Below are 16,165 nucleotides of genomic sequence, written 5' to 3' on the forward strand. Positions count from 1 at the left end.
TCTGAATGCAGTAGCCCCGTGCCCCGAGCACTCTGGTTTCCTGTTTTATTGCTACACTTTTCTCCCACACGCCCTTCACTGGGTGTAGAGGCTGGCCGCAAAGACTATGTCCCGCCGCAGCAAGGTGGCTGCTGTCTCCATCTTGGCGCCCAGCACAGGCTCTCCTACCAAACGGGCTGCTCCTCGAAGCGAGCGGCACATCTCGGCCAGGCGCTGGATGCAGCGGACCACCAGGCCCTCGGGAGTCCCTGAGAGCCCTGCCAACTCGGAGAAGGGCTGTGGGGAGAACGGAGTGACCACTGAAGGAGCCGGGCCCGGGCACCCTCTCCCAGCCAGCCACCTGCCACAGGTACTTACCATGCCCCGAGCCCACTCATACACAACCTCGACCAGCCCAAAATTCAGCTCTCCCACAAATTCCTCCACCGTCTGGTTCAGGCCACAGGCCACCTGAACCTCGCCAATGCGCTTCGCCACAGCTCTGACACGTTCTACCCCCTGCAGACAGGAAGGAAGAGGTCAAGGCCCCTGATCGGGGACAGGCCATGCACACCTTGGGAGGCCTCTGCCGGGGCTGGGCATTCACAAGCCCAGGGAGGAGTGGCGGCCCCCACCTGTTTGAGGGTGCTTGGGAGCTGATCCCCAGGGTCACCAGGGCTCTGGCAGACCAGGCCAGAGAGCAGGGCTGCGATCTCCTCGGGACGCAGGGTGCTCAGTGCGTTATCGAACATGAGCTCGGTGAGGAGCAGCTCGTGGCTGCTCATGGCGCAGGCCACTCGCCCCGCCAGCTTCACCGTGCCGGCCTCATCCACGTAGCCCAGGGTCCGCAGCACCTGCAACAGCAGAGGGTGAGGGGGGCCTGACCGCCCTCTGAGCCCCTCTCCTCACACACCCCGCCCTTCTGTCACCTCCACACGCTGGTGGTATTCGGGGAGCAGCAACAGTGACTGGTCGGACAGCAGGAAGCGCAGCCTGTCCATCTCCTTCTGGATCTGCATCCGCTCCCGCAGCTTCAGGTACTAAAGAGAGCCACGGCAGGGGCCATCAGCGCCCCTCGCCGTCAGCAGGGGCGCCCTGGGCACGGGGCCGCGGGAGGAGGCACCGGGGCCATCAGCGCCCCTCCCGTCAGCAGGGGCGCCCTGGGCACGGGGCCGCGGGAGGAGGCACGGGGCGAAGCTGCCTCTGCTTAGGCGCTACCTGGGCAGGGAAGCGGGGGCTGTGCACACACTGAGCCCCCCGGATCAGCTCCTCCAGCTTCCGGGCCCGGAGCCCACCTTCTACCACAGACACGTCCTTGAGCTGCAGGTCGTTGACGGGGTCGAGGGTCGGGGGTCCCGACGGGTGGGCCTGAGCCAGGCGCAGCAGCTCCTGAACGGCAGTGGTGACAGCTGCGAGGGGAGGGTCCTTCCTGAAGGGGGGCGAGCGGGTGTTCCTTGCCACGGGAGCCTCCCCCGGAGCTGAGGGGGCCCCTTGGCTCCCCATGTCACGGTCCCCCTGGGACATGCCCTCCCTCCCCCGGAGAAGGCCCCCCAAGTCTCCGACCTGAACTTTGGTTGCTGCCTCTTGCTGAAGTCCTCAACGATCTTCTCCCCGTTCACCCGGAGCACTTTGGTGGAGATGGCAGCCACATCTCCTGGCTGCAGCCTGGTCACAGTGTGCTCGCAGGGCCCTGGAAATCGATCGGGTCAGGAGGCTTCGCCATGCCCCCCCCCCCATCCTGTTCACACCGCCTTCGGGGACTCACCTTCAGGCAGGAACAGCTTGAAGCCCACAAGGTCATCCGGCTGGGGCACGTCTGCGGTGGCTGGCCCCTTGTCCCGCGGGCTCTCAGACACAGCCGGCTTATCGCACAGGACCAGTGTTGTAAACACTCGGCTGGTGGAGTTGGAGGAGACCTACAGGAGGCACGCACACCAAATGTGGGCATGGCACGCCCACCCTGGGCGGGGATGGGGGCGCCCCCACTCCCCACAGAGCCCTTGGACTGTGCAGGGTGGCCCGGCCAAGCGCTACAGGGGTTTCTTGGGGGCCAGGCACGGAGACAAGCACAAAGTGGTGACGAGAGCCTGAGCCCGTCGGGGGACAGTGCCGAGCCTCCCGCTGTCCCGGGATGAGCACCCTCTCGTCCTCACCTGCAGGATCACCCCTAAGGCATTGTGATGTTCCTCGTTCTTCACAACCACCACCCTTCCCGTGGACAGAGATTTCAGCCCGTTCACAGACTCCATGATGCGTCGCTGGAGAGCGGGGAGGGCACAAGGGGGCGCGGGAAGATGTGAGACCGGGACACGGGGGCCAAGTTTAGGGGCCCCAGCGTGATTCGCTGCCCGCTGGCTCACCTGGATCATGTTCCGGGTCTCTGTCAGCTCCTCCCCCCAGCTGTAGTAATCAGGCAGGTCGGCCAGTTGGCCAGTCACGTCGGGCTCCTCCAAGGCCCCCAGCCGCTTGGAGAGTTCAGCCAGAGCCTGCTCGTGGGCCTGGGGAGAAGGGGGGGTTGTAGCAAGTCTGCCAGCCCAGCCCGCTCTACTGTACCCCACCCCGCGGCCATGCCCAATTATTCCTGGCTGGTTCAGACCTGCCTGCTGCGCTGGCTGCCCTAACCTCCTCACCTTGCTGTCCTTGCGGGACGGGAACTCCGAGAAGCTTCTCTTCATCATGTCCTCGACCCTGAGGGCGTCCACCCTCAGCAGGTTGAGGATCATGGTGTACGTGAGACGGAACTGGGACTGAAGCTGGGACGGCTTCCCCTGGAGTCAGAGTCAGAGGGACCGGGTGGGACCTGTGCTCTAGCCAATGGGATGGCTTCCTCTAGAGTCAGCGAGACCGGGTGGGACCTGTGCCCTAGCAATCTTCTGATCCCGGCTCTGCAGCCATGAGGCCTCAGACCAATCCCTGGTCACTTCCTCAATAACATAAGGGCACAAAATAAAAGGCATGGACTCCCGAAGGCCCCCATCGGGCACGGTACCCACAGTGGCAGTAAAGCAACAGAAGTGGGAGCCCCTAACCCTAACCCTTGGACTAACCTAACCTAACCCTTGGACTAACCTAACCCTAACCCTTGGACTAACCTAACCCTAACCCTAACCCCTTGGACTAACCTAACCCTAACCCTTGGACTAACCTAACCTAACCCCTTGGACTTGCTCGCTTTTTCGTTTTGTTTTGTTTTGTTGTTTTTTTGAGACAGGGTTTCTCTGTGTGGCTTTGGAGGCTGTCCTGGAACTAGCTCTGTAGACCAGGCTGGCCTCGAATTCACAGAGATCCACCTGCCTCTGCCTCCCGAGTGCTGGGATCAAAGGCGTGCGCCACCACTGCCCAGCTGGACGAGCTCACTTTTAGCTTGCCTTCCCCCAGGAAGGTGAGAGCATCAGAAGAAGGTGTTGGACTAAAGGACTAGGCCCCGAGTCACCCTGCTCACCATCATCATGCGGTGTAGATCTGCCATCTCGGGCACTCGGCCCTTACACAGCAGGATGACGGTGCCTGTGGGGTCCAGGCCCCTCCGGCCCGCCCGGCCTGCCATCTGTACATACTCCCCAGGCAGCAGGTCCCGGAAGGTAGAGCCATCGTGTTTGCGCATGGAGTCAAACACCACTGTCCTCGCTGGCATATTCACCCCCATGGCGAAGGTCTCAGTAGCAAACAAGACCTGAACAGAGGGGGAGACTAGATCAGGAGAAAGGCCCTTTATATGCCCAGCTCTGGTGGAGCTCACCCCGCCTTAGAGCCTCATCTCAGAGAACCGGCTACAGGACTTCCGTGGGCTCTCAGGAGGACCCCAGTGTCTCAGAACGTCTACAGGACTTCCATGGGTTCTTAGGAGGACACACAGTGTCTCAGAACGTCTACAGGATTTCCATGGGCTCTCAGGAGGACACACAGTGTCTCAGAACGTCTACAGGACTTCTGTGAGCTCTCAGGAGGACCCCAGTGTCTCAGAACATCTACAGGACTTCGTGAGCTCTCAGGAGGACCCCAGTGTCTCAGAGAACCGGCTACAGGACTTCCGTGGGCTCTCAGGAGGACCCCAGTGTCTCAGAGAACCGGCTACAGGACTTCCGTGGGCTCTCAGGAGGACCCCAGTCTTCCGCACTCTACTTAGGTGTCACCTGGTTCTTCCGAGTCCCACCTCCACCCTGCTGGGATGGTGTCTGACAGCACCTTCCCGCGTGGACACCACTGCAGGCCGTCTCGCTCTGATTCGGCTCACGCAAACACAGCCGAACCTCTGATTGGGTTCTACTTTCCACATGCATCCGTGTTCCTGTAGCTTTACCAGTCACCGCTTGTGACTGAGGTAGGTGGTGTGTCTCTGTGGGGGACGCCCCTCCATTTACCTAGCCACTGTCCCACCCCGTTTCTCAGCCAGCCTTTCAACCCTGGTCCCCGGGAGCACGGGCTTGAGATCGGAACCCTGTCATCGTAGACAGGGCCACAGAGAATAAAGCAAACGCGGGTTCCCTCACAGACCGAGGCAGAATTTATTTGCCATCAATACCCAAGAAAGACCCCTAGTGTCAAAAGTCTACTATATTTAGTTTGCTCAAACGGTGCCATGGCAGAAAAACAACAACAGTGCTTGGATGCCAAGCAATGGCAGACTGGCGACAGCCTGCGTCTCTGGCCACACACAGTTAGTGAGCTTCCCGAATGAGTGAAGCACCCCAGCCGCCGTACAGCTGTTTCCTGAAAGCATTTCAGTCTGCGTCTCTAGCTATTAGTGGCGCCTGCCCGCTGGGGAGGCCTCTCTTCTCAGGACCACTTGCATTGCGTCAGAGCACCCCCATTTAAGGCTGAGGTGAGAACTGGGGTTCCGCGGGGTCATGAAAGCTGGAATTCAGACCCAGGTAGCCTGGATCCAGAGCCCAGGTTCCTAACCACTGCACTGCACTGTCCTGCCTACGCCTTGGCCCCTCTCCCCCACCTGCTCACCTTGACCAGCCCTCGGCTGAACAGCATCTCCACTATCTCCTTGAGGATGGGCAGGATGCCGCTGTGGTGCACACCCAGGCCCCGGCGAAGGAGCTCTGACATGTGCAGGACCTGCAGGGGAGAGGAAGGAGGGGGCAGCAGGTCGGAGAGGGCGTGGATGGACGCCACCCTCAGCAGGGGCAGGTCTCAGATCACCGCACCCCCACCCGTGCACCCACAGGGGCACAGCACACCTGGGGCAGCTGCCGGTCAGAGCCGCGGAGCCGCGCGAGGCAGCGCTGCAGAAAGAGGTGGATCTCGCTCTTCTCCGAGCTTGTCGTGAGGTCCAGGGAGGTGAGGCCGGAGGCCTGCTCATCACAGCGGCCCCGGGAGAAGGTGAACACTACCACGGGCAGCTGAGCCCGGGCCCGGAGGGAAGCCAGCAGGGACAGGTACACTCCGCGGTCCTGAGGTTACGCGGAGGCGGCAGAGTCAGGGTTAGGTGGGCTTTTGCAGGACAGGGTGCAGACCTCAAGCCCACCTGCTCCCCGCGGGGACCGGGCGGGGCTGAAATGCAGGCTTTGGCGGGGATGACAGGCCCTCACCTGGGCGGGTCCTCCCTGGTGCGTGGGCTGCTTGGCCCCAAAGGTCTGGGCGTGCTTGCTCATCCTCTCCTTCTTGGCCTCCGCTGCCGCATAGTACCTGAGCACGGGCGAGGTGGCGTCAGGCCCAGCCCAGGCCCAGCCACGGCACCCAGCCCTGGACTTACCCCTTGGTGTGGAAGGCCCCTCGGGAGTCCAGCAGCAGGAAGAGCTCCCCCTGCGTCTTGGGGCTGTTTCCTGTGAAGAGGTAGTGTTCCAGGGGTACAGGACGGGCAACCGTGCTGATCACATAGATCTGCCGCCGCTTCAGCCGCCTGGAGGGAGGAGGAGGGCAGCGGGTCAGGGAGGGCGCGGGAAGGAACCCCATCTTCCTGTTCTTTCTGGGGCCTCGAATGGGAGGCCACGAGCCACAACTTCATCTCCACTTCAGCCCTCACTGGTTCAAAGACACAGCCCCTGCCCTATGCCATCCTCACTTAGCACCATGGAGTCTGCCCGTCCAGACAGCTGGCTCCCACCACCCCACCTCAGCATCCAAAAAATGTTCTGGGCCCCCAACCCAGGTGCGGCTGTTTCCCAGCTCCACACCCTCACCCCTCTCCTCGTCGTAGTGGCCTGAGCTCCCCAACCCCGACCAAGGAACGCCACGGTCCTCTTCACTCAAGCACCGGGGACACGCGCCTCACCCAATCCAGTCAGCAAACTCCAGGGCGTTGGGCACGGTGGCGCTCAGAAGGATGATGGAGACGTGGTCAGGGAGCATGATGAGCACCTCCTCCCACACGACCCCACGCTGCACACACGTGGGGAGGCCGGTCAGTCAGGGAGCGGGAGACGGCACCGTCGGTCCTCAGGGCCAGCCGCTCCCGCCACTCACCTCGGCGTCGTTGATATAGTGGACTTCATCAAAGATGACCCACTCCAGGTCCCGGATGACGTCGGAGCCGCTGTACAGCATGGAGCTGGGGAGAGGCAGCGCCCAGCTGGCCCTCACAGCCCTGACTCTGCCCGGCTTCCCCAGGGATGCTCACTCCCCATCCAGAGCCCACCAGGGAGGCCCCCCTCGCTCACCGAAGAATCTCGGTGGTCATGATGAGGCAGGAGGCCTCTGGGTGCAGCTGCACGTCCCCCGTGAGCAGCCCCACGTCCCCGAACGTGTTTCGGAAGTCCCGAAACTTCTGGTTGCTCAGGGCTTTGATGGGAGAGGTGTAGATGGTGCTGGAAATGGGGTATGAAGTCAGTCCGTCCGTCCGTCTGTCCTCACAGACGCACGGCCGGGGCACCCTGCCTTCCAGACTGAGCCCTCCCTCACACTGACCACCCTCAAACCGTCCTCCGTGACTCCAGCCCTTCCTAGGCTAGCCCAGGTCCTCTTTCTGCCCTGCTTCTCTCCTTAGACGTTCTTATCTCTCTCTGAACCCCCATCTCAGCCTCCCCCCTGAACCTCGGGATAAGGCTGACAGCCGAGGGGAGGTCCCGCAAGGGTGCAGGAGAGGGAGGGCAGGCTGAGGAGGCATGGTACCGGGTCATGTGTTTCTGGGCCAGGGCAATGGCGTACTCGGCCACCACCGTCTTCCCGGCGGAAGTGTGAGCTGCCACAAAGACAGAGTCGTGCTGCTCCAAGTGCAGGATGGCCTGCTTCTGAAACACGTCTGGCTCAAAGGCCCACTGTGTGAGAGACACGGGCGGGGCTGTAGCGACAGAGCCGCTCTCTCTGCCCCCCCCCGCAGGCGTGCAGGGCAAAGAGAAGGCTGGGACCAAGGAGCGAGGCAGGCCAGGAAGGTGTGTGGGCTCTGGTGAAGACAGAGGCCGCGGCTGGGCTGAGGGGCGGCACAGGGCCGGGTCTAGCAAGCGGTGGAGTAAGGCCTGGGCACAGTACCTGGAAGGCAGGCTGAGGAATCAGACGGTAAAAGTCACCCACAGGGGAGGTGACATCCACAGGGACAGCCCACTGCTCCTGAGCGGCAGGTTTGGGAGGCTCCGTCAGGGATACGGCTGAGGATGCTTCCTGGAAACGTTCAGGCAGGGGTGACAGAAGTATAGCCAGAGTGCCCGACTGCTACCCATCCCCCAGAAAGATCTCACTGTTATCCTCAATCCCAACCCCCTCCTGGCGGCAGGCCCCTTCCCGCTTGTCTCCGTCCGTGGTAACTAACTGCCAACCTTCAACACCAGGTCCTCCAGACTGCTTGCTCGGGCCAGGGGGACACTGAGGGGAGAGGCCGGAACGGTGTCCCCCCTCGGGCCCCCTGCCGCCTCACTCTCCTCCTCCTCGTCGCCTCCGCTCAGGTCTAGAGGCTCCAGCAGGCGGCTGAGGCTGAGCAGCCCTGGCACAGGGGCCTGGTGATCTGAGGGGACAAACGCCGGCCTTGTCGCACTCGCACTTCTGAGGGAGCAGGGCAGCCCTGCCAATCCCTACCAGACTCACCCTTGGGGGCAAAATCCACCCCTTTCCTGAAGCCAGGTGGGACTGTGAGAAGACCTGCAGGCGGGAACGGAGAGGCGGCATCATCCACCCACCCAGCCGCTCTGGGAACTGCGTCATGTGACACAGAGCTACTCGGGGAGAGCCCCTTCTCCCTCGGGGGTGAGAAGGGTCCCTTCCCCGTAGTCTCTGAAAGTACAGGGCGGGCAGCAGCGGCCACTGGGCCCTCCTCAGACGCGCCCACTTCACCTTCCTCAAAGTCTACGTCCTCCTCAGCTTCCTCCCGAGTGCTCAGATCTGCCATGCTGGGCTCGTCCATCCCACCTGGGGAAGACACGAGAGCACGGCGTCGGCAGGGACCCCGGACACTAAGACACTGTCTTCTACCTCCCCACGGTCACCCACAGCTTACCTGGCCAGAAAGGGTACTGTGTCGGATTGCCCCATAGTGACTGGGAGGCTGGCCCCGGAGGCCGGCGGAGGGACAAGGAGGTTGTGGCCGACAGGTTTGTGTTCTCCAGCAGGACCTGAGAGGCAGTCAGAGCCCCAGTGAGGCCAAGCCAGCTCCGACCCATTCTCCCAAGTCCGTTTCCTGGGGTGGTGTCCGAGCCCTCACCTCCTTATAGCCCAGGATCTGGCCCGTGGTTGGGTGTCTCTGGGCCTGGAGGTCGGACGGGACGGGAGCCCCCAGAGCAGCCAGAAGAGACCATGGATCCCTCTTCCTCTGCCATTTTCTGGAGAGAAGGGATTCTGGAGTCGGCTCTCCCCCCATCCCTCCGTCCCTCGGTGGGTCCGTGTCCTTAGTTGGGCCCCCGAGGACGGACGGGCTCCTCACCGAGCTGAGTGCTCCACACCGTGCAGAGGCAGCCAGGCGGGGGACGACAGAAACAAGTGCTCCGCTTCTTGCTGCAGGTCTGGGGCACAGGGAGGGAGGCCGTGGGGAAGCTAGGACGAGGACAGGGTGAGACGCGTCAGTCAGGGCAGGACGGACGAAAGGGGCGATGGCAGGTGTCTCGGACAGAAGCCGGGGCCATCGGGTGATGAGCACGGCCACCTGCAGCTGCAGTCCTGGGCCGCTAAAGCGAACTGTGGGTTTCAGACGCAGCAACCTGCATTCTTATTTTGGTTTTTTTGAGACAGGGTTTCTCTGTGGCTTTGGAGGCTATCCTGGAACTCTCTCTGTAGACCAGGCTGGCCTCGAACTCAGAGATCCGCCTGCCTCTGCCTCCCGAGTGCTGGGATTAAAGGCATGCTGCATTCTTATTTTAAGACAGGCTTTCATGTACCACCCAGGCTTGCGTCCAGCTTCATATGTGTGTGTGTGCATGCGTGTGTGTGACAGAATGACCTTGAACTAGGGGGTGACAAGCATGCCATACCACACTTGAGTGGATCAAACCCAGGTCTGTGTGTGTGCTAGGGAAGCCCTGTACTGACTCGAGCTACATACTCAGCCGGGAGTCTGCATTTTAGGACTCCTTAGTAGTAGTAATACCACGTGTGGAATGTACACACACGCCCCGGCACGTGTGGCAGCTGGGGGCAGCTCTGTGGAGCTGGCTCTCGCCCTCTGCCTTCACACGTGTTTCATCAGGCACGCACGGCAAGCACTTTAAACGCTAAGCCGACGCCTAACGCTCAATGAATATCTGAGATGCAGGGTATCTGACACGCAAGCCCTGTGAAAGGATCGTTCAACCACGGAAGGGGCTAAGTCAGTCCCAGATCTTCTCTTCCTTCTCCTTATTACTTATTCGTTCGTTTTGGGGATGGCCTGGAACTTGATGGGTAGACCAAAACTGGCCTGCAACTCGGGGGAGCCGCCTCTGCCTCCCAAGTGCTGGGATTAAAGCCCTGAGCATCTGCCCGGCTTCAGATTGAGGAGTTCAAAATCGAGGTGTCAGCCAAGTGCAGGAAGAGGGACCCTCGGAGGAGGCAGGGGCAGCTGTGGGAGCTAGTGTCCCCCGCACCCCCTGTTCTGACCCTCTGGGAGCTCCGGGAGGCTGGGATGTGTCCGTCGCCAGCTGGGGGCCGGATGACAGTGTCCAGGCTCAGGCAGGCGGGGTCGAGCTCGACCCTCCAGCGAGCGGTCAGGGAGGAATTACTCACGGTGCTCTCTGGAGCCCCAGGCTCGCTCAGCAGCTCCCAGCGCCCGGTGCACCCCACTTCCAGAGCTCGAAGGGGCAGGTTCAAGGGATCCGGGGGAGGCAGCACTACGGGGTGTGGGGGGAGAGGCCAGGGGTTAGAGGCCAAAAGTCATTCCCATCTGCTACTCCCCCGTCCTCCTCTCCCTTCCCCTCCCCGCACCGAGTCTCTCAGTCTCCATCATCCTGAAGCCCCGGCGGCGGCTGCGCAGCCCGGAAACTCAGAGCAGCCGCGGAGTTGGCTCCGCCCCGAGACGGGCGGAAATGGTTTTTTTTCCCTCCCGACACGCCCCCCTCCCTCCTCCACTCCCCGCCGGGAGCGTGGGCGAGCGCGGGCGCCGAAGCCGAGACGGGGAGCCGGGCCAGGCCGGGCGGAAGTGGCTGCGCCTCGCCGCCTTGGTTACCGCGTGTCCCGCCCCCACCGTGTGCGTCATCGCAGCGAGCCCGCGCGCTGAGCAGCCCGCGCGGCGGCGGCGGCGGCGGCGGCGGCGGCGCCGGAGCGACCGCGGCCCGGGCGCCGCCCCCTCAGGTGAGGGCTTCGTCCCGCATCATCCTGCGAGCCTTCCCCGCGCGGGCCCCCGACCCCCGCGTCCTCCTCCTCCTCCCCCACCGGCGGTGGCCCGGAGAGCGCTGCGCGGGCCCGGCCGCCTTCTCCGCCCTCCGGACCCCGAGGTTGGCTGGGCTGACCGCGCTGGGCATGGGGGTCGCAGGGAGTGCCTCCCCTTCTCCGGGCTGACGCTCTGGCGTCTGGACCTTGGGCAAAGGCGGGGACGCCGGTTGACTTAAGGAGCGGGAGGCTGGACAGCAGCCTCGCTGAAGCCAGGGGGCCGGAGGCTGCCGCGGTAGGGCGAGCGCGGGCCTGGAGCGTGGGGCGCCGACGAGGGTGGCCGCAGAAGTCGGGCTGGCTGTGCGAGTGGTGGCGGGTGGCCGCTAGGCAAGTGATGTCTTGGGTTTCTGCCCCTGAGCCAGGAGCCAGCATGCTGGTGATACCCCCCGGCCTGAGCGAAGAGGAAGAGGCGCTGCAGAAGAAATTCAACAAACTCAAGAAAAAGGTAAGGGAGGTGCTGGCCCAAGCCTTTGCCAGACTCCGAGGACCACCCCGGGTGAGCGTGAGGCCATAGTTGGGGAGGGTGGCTCTCCTGTCTCCTGCCTCATACCCAGAGTTTCGCCTATAGTTTGAGTCCTCCCTACTTTTCTGTTCAGCCCCCCCCCCTCCGCGGACCTGTCGCGTGGTTCCTGAGGTTTTACTGCCATCCCAGAGCCGGGCGGGGGGGGTGTCACGTTTGGATCCCTGGTCCCATTCAGTACGGGTTTTTGAAGCATCAGATGCCAAGCTAAACCCGCCTTCCTGTGTTGTGTGGTCTACTTCCGTTTTTAAAGTCTGACCCCCCCCCCCCTTCAGACAGGGCCTCACCATTTAGCCCCCAGGCTGGATTGAAGCTGTGTAGCTTCGGGTAGCCTGGAACACTCGTACCTGAACCACCCTACGCACTCAGCTCTCCTCTGGCTTCTACACTGTTTACACGGCAGAGCGTCCGTCACGTCTGTCCGCCCTCTGTCCCTCCCTCCCACTTTGTCTTTTTCTGTTTTGTCTCCGTCGTTTGAAGCTGGATCTCAGCACACAGCCCAGGTTGATCCTCGGCTCCAGGGTTCCCGTTGCGGTCTTCCCGCCCTCGCTCCTGTGATCAGTAATGTCTCGGGTGACTCATTCCTGCGAGCCCCTCAGAACAGGGGTTTGCTTGGCTGTTTTGGGGGACACACTTGATGCATTGAAAACACTTCAGAGGTTTCACGTCACGTCGTGTATAGACCAAGGCCTTGAAATCTCTGCTTAGTATCCCTGTGGAAAAAGAATTACTCTTAAAACAGGCATCCTGGTGGCCAAGCAGTGGTGGCGCTCCCCTTTAATCCCAGCTCTCAGGAGGCAGAGGCAGGCGGATCTCTGTGAGTTTGAGACCAGCCTGGTCTACAGAGAGAGTTCCAGGACAGCCACGGGCCACACAGAGAAACCCTGTCTCGAAAAACAAAAACAACAAAACAAAACAAAAGCACATCTCAAGACCTTTTCTCTGCATTTTTACGGCCCTGTTTTCTTTTATCTAAAATATCTTTTTGTGTGTGTTGGGTCCCAGTTTGATAACCACTTAAGCATCTGAAAACGTTACTTGCTTCCAGCTGTGATTGGTTAGCGCCTTGGGTTGTTCTTGGCCGTCAGTCTATGGTCGTTACGTTTCCTGGGTTAGGAACTAGGGTTTCACTTTTGTACAGCCTCCTTACACACGCACAGATAGGTGGGTAAAATCCCCAGGGCTTAACTGCAGCTTATACGGTAGGGTTTAGGGTTTTTTTTTGCTTTGTTTCCCTTTTTTTTTTTTTTTTTTTTTTTTTTTTTGGTTTTTCAACACAGGGTTTTTCTGTATTGCTTTGGAGCCTGTCCTGGAACTAGCTCTTGCAGACCAGGTTGGCCTCGAACTCACAGAGATCCGCCTGCCTCTGACTCCCCAAGTGCTGGGATTAAAGGCATGCGCCACCAACACCCGGCTTGTTTTGCTTTTTTTCCAACTTCCAAAGTAGACTAGAGAGCCTTTGGATGCCACATCTTGGTTAGGGCAAACGCTGTCAGCACCATTGTGATGTAGAGACTACATGTGCCACTCCAGGACACGGACACCGTGTGTGTGGCCCCTCTAGGGATACACGTAAGAGGCCGGCACCTTGGATGACAAACCTCTTCTGGTTAATCTCTCTCCCTCCCAGAAAAAAGCATTGCTGGCTCTCAAGAAGCAAAGTAGCAGTGGCTCGGCCAGCCAGGGTGGCGTCAAACGCTGTGAGTAACGGGGACCAGGGAGGGAGCAGCACGGGGCTGCCCTCCGCCACAGCGGCATAATCCCCCCTTCCCCTCTCCCCCAGCACTGTCAGAGCAACCTGTGGTGGACACGGCCACAGCAACGGAACAGGCCAAGCAGCTGGTGAAGTCAGGAGCCATCAGTGCCATCAAGGCTGAGACTAAGAACTCAGGCTTCAAACGTTCTCGGACCCTGGAGGGGAAGTTAAAGGTGAGCACCGGACGGTGGTTTGGGGCACTCTTGACGTCGGTGAGAGCCCTCCGAGCCGGAAGGGAGGTCAGTTTAGGGGAAATCGTGTACATTCAGATACCAGCAAGTTGTGCTGTTCTGAGGGTCAGGGTGTTTTTCTGCTTTTGGTCTTTTTTTATTCCTCCCTCACTGTCTCCCCAGGCCAGTCTCCAACTCATGAGCTCAAATGACACACCCGTCCCAGCCTCGCTAGCAGCTGGGACTAGAGGGGCACACCACCACACACTGTGGGACCATTAGGTTTCTTGTCTGTCACACAGGAAGCCTAGGTGGCTCCTACGTTTCTGGTTTCCACATTTGTGCTGCTAGGGTTGAAGGAAGGTTTGCATAAACCAAACCCTTATCTAAAAATAGCACAGCAAGCCAGGTGGTGCACGCCTTTAATCCCAGCCCTCGGGAGGCAGAGGCAGGCGGATCTCTGTGAGTATGAGGCCAGCCTGGTCTACAGAGGGAGTTCCAGGACAGCCAGGGCTACACAGAGAAACCCTGTCTTGAAAAACAAACGAAAAGACCAGCATCGTCAATAAGAAGCGTGATAGGAATGAAGGAGGAGCTAGATGAGAAGCCCAGAGGAGAGGGAAGAGACGCCCTCCTGGGCGGCACTAACATGAGCGTCTCCCCTCCCAGGACCCTGAGAAGGGGCCTGCCCCCACCTTCCAGCCGTTCCAGAGGAGCGTTTCCGCTGACGAGGACCTGCAGGAGGTAATGATGGTTCCTGTGCGGCTGGGGTGGAAGACAAAAGACCCACAGATGTTGGGTCCCGCTCCTGCTCCCGGGAATCATCTTAATTGTTCCTTATCTTTTTTCCCCCTCAGTCGTCCAGACGTCCCCAGAGGAAATCTCTGTATGAAAGGTTAGAGAGAAGCCACAGTTTGGTGTGGGGTCAGTGGCCAGAGGCGTTGGAAGGTTCAGGGTTGGACGGGAAGGAGCAGCTGCAGCCAGTGCGTGTCTGTAAGAAGATGGCGCCCCCTTTGTCCTTACTGTCTGCCTCTCCCCAGCTTTGTGTCGTCCAGCGATCGGCTGCGGGAACTGGGACCAGATGGAGAAGAGTCAGAGGGCCCCGGGGCTGGTGACGGCCCACCTCGAGGCTTTGACTGGAGCTACGAAGAACACGGTGGTGGCCGCTCCTCAGCCTCCCCTCCCCGAAGCCGCAGCCGGGACCGAAGTCATGAGAGAAGCCGAGATAGGGACCGCGACAAAGACCGCGACAGAGACCGGGATCGAGATAGAGACCGCGACAGAGACAAAGACAGAGACCGCGCCGACAGAGACAAAGACCGCGACAGAGACCGGGAGCGAGAGCGCGAGGGCCCTTTCCGCAGTGAGTGCTCTTAGTCAGGGTTGGTGGGCCCTGCTAAAGTGGGGGTGGCCGGGACTCAGTCGTGACTGTGACTCCTGACCCACAGGGTCAGACTCGTTCCCCGAGAGGAGGGCCCCTCGGAAGGGCAACACCCTTTATGTGTATGGAGAGGACATGACGCCCACCCTGCTCCGAGGGGCCTTCTCTCCCTTTGGGAACATCATCGACCTCTCCATGGACCCGCCCAGAAAGTAAGGATGAGCACCTGGGGAGGAGCTGCGTGGGGACACTAGGGCCGTGAGCCGCCCCTGATCCCGCTTTTTCTCACCCCAGCTGTGCCTTCGTCACCTACGAAAAGATGGAGTCTGCAGATCAGGCCGTAGCTGAGGTTGGGACTTCTCAGACCCCTCCCTCCTGTCCCTCCTGTCCCTCCTGTCCACCTCTTCTCCTGACAGAAAAACTCCATCCTCAGGGCCCTGTCTGGTACCCAGGGTGGCAGCACCTGGCTCCCTGTAATGCCCACCCTCTGTCCCCTCGCGTTTTGCCCCACAGCTCAATGGGACCCAGGTGGAATCCGTGCAGCTCAAAGTCAACATAGCCCGCAAACAGCCCATGCTGGACGCTGCCACTGGCAAGTCTGTCTGGGGTTCCCTCGGTAAGAATGGCACTCTTCCCTCGTCCCCTCCCTACAGCCCACTTCCTAGAGCGCTGAGGGTGAGGGTTTGCACCGGGCAGGTGATGGAGGGGAGGGGAGAGGAGGGACATGAAAGGTAGGGCCCCAGCAGTGACTGGCATGGGGAGAGCAGGAGCCAGAGCGGCATCTGCACTGAAACTGTGTCTGGAACCATCGAGATGGGAATTGTAGAGAGAAGGGTGACCCAGGACTGGTTTGGGGATCAAGTGCGTTAGGGGCTGACTGGGCTCCAGCAATCCTGGCCTGCCCGGCGGAAGTGGCAGCTGCAGCGAAGGGGTCCCCTGAGAGCAGCCCCAGAAGCCCTGGGCCATGGACCCAGGCTCTGTAGAGGACGGCCAGTCAGAGAGGCAGGGTGCAGGGCCAGAGGGGGGCTGCCTCTGGCCCACGGGTGTAGGACAGAATCCTTGAATGAGGAGCGTAAGCAAAGAGCAGCCGAGACTTGGGATCTGAGGGTTCCTCGGTGTGGACAGATTTTCAGAGCAAGAGGCCCCGCAGACCAGGTAGGAACCAGAATTGACCAGCGTGTCAGCGGGGGCCACAGAGATGTTCTCATCTTTAATGTCATGTGTTTCATGGTTTCATCGTTCACGCGTCTCACGCACAGCAATACGGTTCTGCAGTCTCTGAGCTGCAGTGAGACTCTGGCCACGGGGGGGCAGCATAAGCACTGGTAGGCCAAGGCCAGGGCAGAGATAGACTGGGACCTCGGGTCTAACCGTGGGCTGCTTCACACCTTGACTGTCCCTGTCCTCCCTCCTTAGCTGTCCAGAACAGCCCTAAGGGGAGCCACCGGGACAAGAGGACCCAGATTGTGTACAGTGACGATCTGTAGGAGCCCTGTGGATAGCTTCATGGACACGAAGCTGGACTCCTTGTGCCTCATACGCCTGCCCCCAAGCTGGTCTCAGTAAAACTCAGGGCAGAAGCTCACTCACCCCCTCAGCCTCTAGTTTTTCAGCACTTGGGATCGGGTTAAACCTTCAAAAGCGGC

The 16,165-nt window shown here is 60.8% G+C and overlaps 2 protein-coding genes across 5 annotated transcripts; one reads left to right on the forward strand and one right to left on the reverse strand.

Annotated features, from left to right (window-relative positions):
* Positions 1-31: 31 nt before the first annotated feature.
* On the reverse strand, positions 32-10,400 carry Skiv2l (Ski2 like RNA helicase). 2 transcript variants are annotated; one of them, XM_005086839.4, is made up of 28 exons: positions 10,249-10,399; positions 10,051-10,154; positions 8,777-8,886; positions 8,558-8,675; positions 8,354-8,468; positions 8,191-8,265; positions 7,945-7,998; positions 7,680-7,864; positions 7,396-7,524; positions 7,039-7,184; positions 6,588-6,734; positions 6,394-6,478; positions 6,203-6,309; positions 5,684-5,830; positions 5,520-5,616; positions 5,169-5,381; positions 4,936-5,046; positions 3,422-3,652; positions 2,610-2,747; positions 2,340-2,477; positions 2,133-2,237; positions 1,745-1,895; positions 1,543-1,669; positions 1,198-1,408; positions 909-1,019; positions 615-833; positions 358-498; positions 32-276 (listed from the first exon to the last, which is right to left on the reverse strand). In XM_005086839.4, the coding sequence occupies exons 1-28, from the start codon at positions 10,268-10,270 to the stop codon at positions 76-78; spliced, it is 3,738 nt and encodes a 1,245-aa protein (XP_005086896.1). In that variant the 5' UTR covers positions 10,271-10,399; the 3' UTR covers positions 32-75. The 2 variants fall into 2 exon arrangements, with proteins under 2 accessions (XP_005086896.1, XP_040587963.1); XM_040732029.1 differs by having other exon boundaries at positions 2,340-2,747; positions 10,249-10,400.
* A 113-nt stretch (positions 10,401-10,513) lies between these two features.
* On the forward strand, positions 10,514-16,104 carry Nelfe (negative elongation factor complex member E). Of its 3 annotated transcripts, none has more exons than XM_005086838.4 (11): positions 10,514-10,614; positions 11,055-11,137; positions 12,843-12,912; positions 12,996-13,141; positions 13,808-13,882; positions 13,996-14,033; positions 14,179-14,501; positions 14,587-14,731; positions 14,814-14,868; positions 15,033-15,135; positions 15,936-16,104. In XM_005086838.4, the coding sequence occupies exons 2-11, from the start codon at positions 11,063-11,065 to the stop codon at positions 16,004-16,006; spliced, it is 1,101 nt and encodes a 366-aa protein (XP_005086895.1). In that variant the 5' UTR covers positions 10,514-10,614; positions 11,055-11,062; the 3' UTR covers positions 16,007-16,104. The 3 variants fall into 3 exon arrangements, with proteins under 3 accessions (XP_005086895.1, XP_005086894.1, XP_021079152.1); XM_005086837.4 differs by lacking the exon at positions 10,514-10,614 and adding an exon at positions 10,628-10,757; XM_021223493.2 differs by lacking the exon at positions 10,514-10,614 and adding an exon at positions 10,660-10,757 and having other exon boundaries at positions 11,051-11,137.
* Positions 16,105-16,165: the final 61 nt, after the last annotated feature.

The sequence above is a fragment of the Mesocricetus auratus genome, unplaced genomic scaffold (assembly GCF_017639785.1).
Source record: "Mesocricetus auratus isolate SY011 unplaced genomic scaffold, BCM_Maur_2.0 Super-Scaffold_100027, whole genome shotgun sequence".
NCBI lineage: Eukaryota > Metazoa > Chordata > Mammalia > Rodentia > Cricetidae > Mesocricetus > Mesocricetus auratus.

Bases quoted from the DNA above. Each gene is read 5' to 3' on its own strand.
- Skiv2l (XM_040732029.1), bottom strand. From the start codon at position 10,270: ATGATGGAGACTGAGAGACTCG. The intron at 8,266-8,353 runs GTAAGCTGTGGG...TGTCTTCCCCAG, and splicing joins ACAGTACCCTTTCTGGCCAG to GTGGGATGGACGAGCCCAGC. The intron at 277-357 runs GTAAGTACCTGT...TTCTCCCCACAG, and splicing joins ATGAGTGGGCTCGGGGCATG to CCCTTCTCCGAGTTGGCAGG.
- Nelfe (XM_005086838.4), top strand. From the start codon at position 11,063: ATGCTGGTGATACCCCCCGGCCTGAGCGAAGAGGAAGAGGCGCTGCAG. The intron at 11,138-12,842 runs GTAAGGGAGGTG...TCTCCCTCCCAG, and splicing joins TCAACAAACTCAAGAAAAAG to AAAAAAGCATTGCTGGCTCT. The intron at 13,142-13,807 runs GTGAGCACCGGA...CTCCCCTCCCAG, and splicing joins CCCTGGAGGGGAAGTTAAAG to GACCCTGAGAAGGGGCCTGC.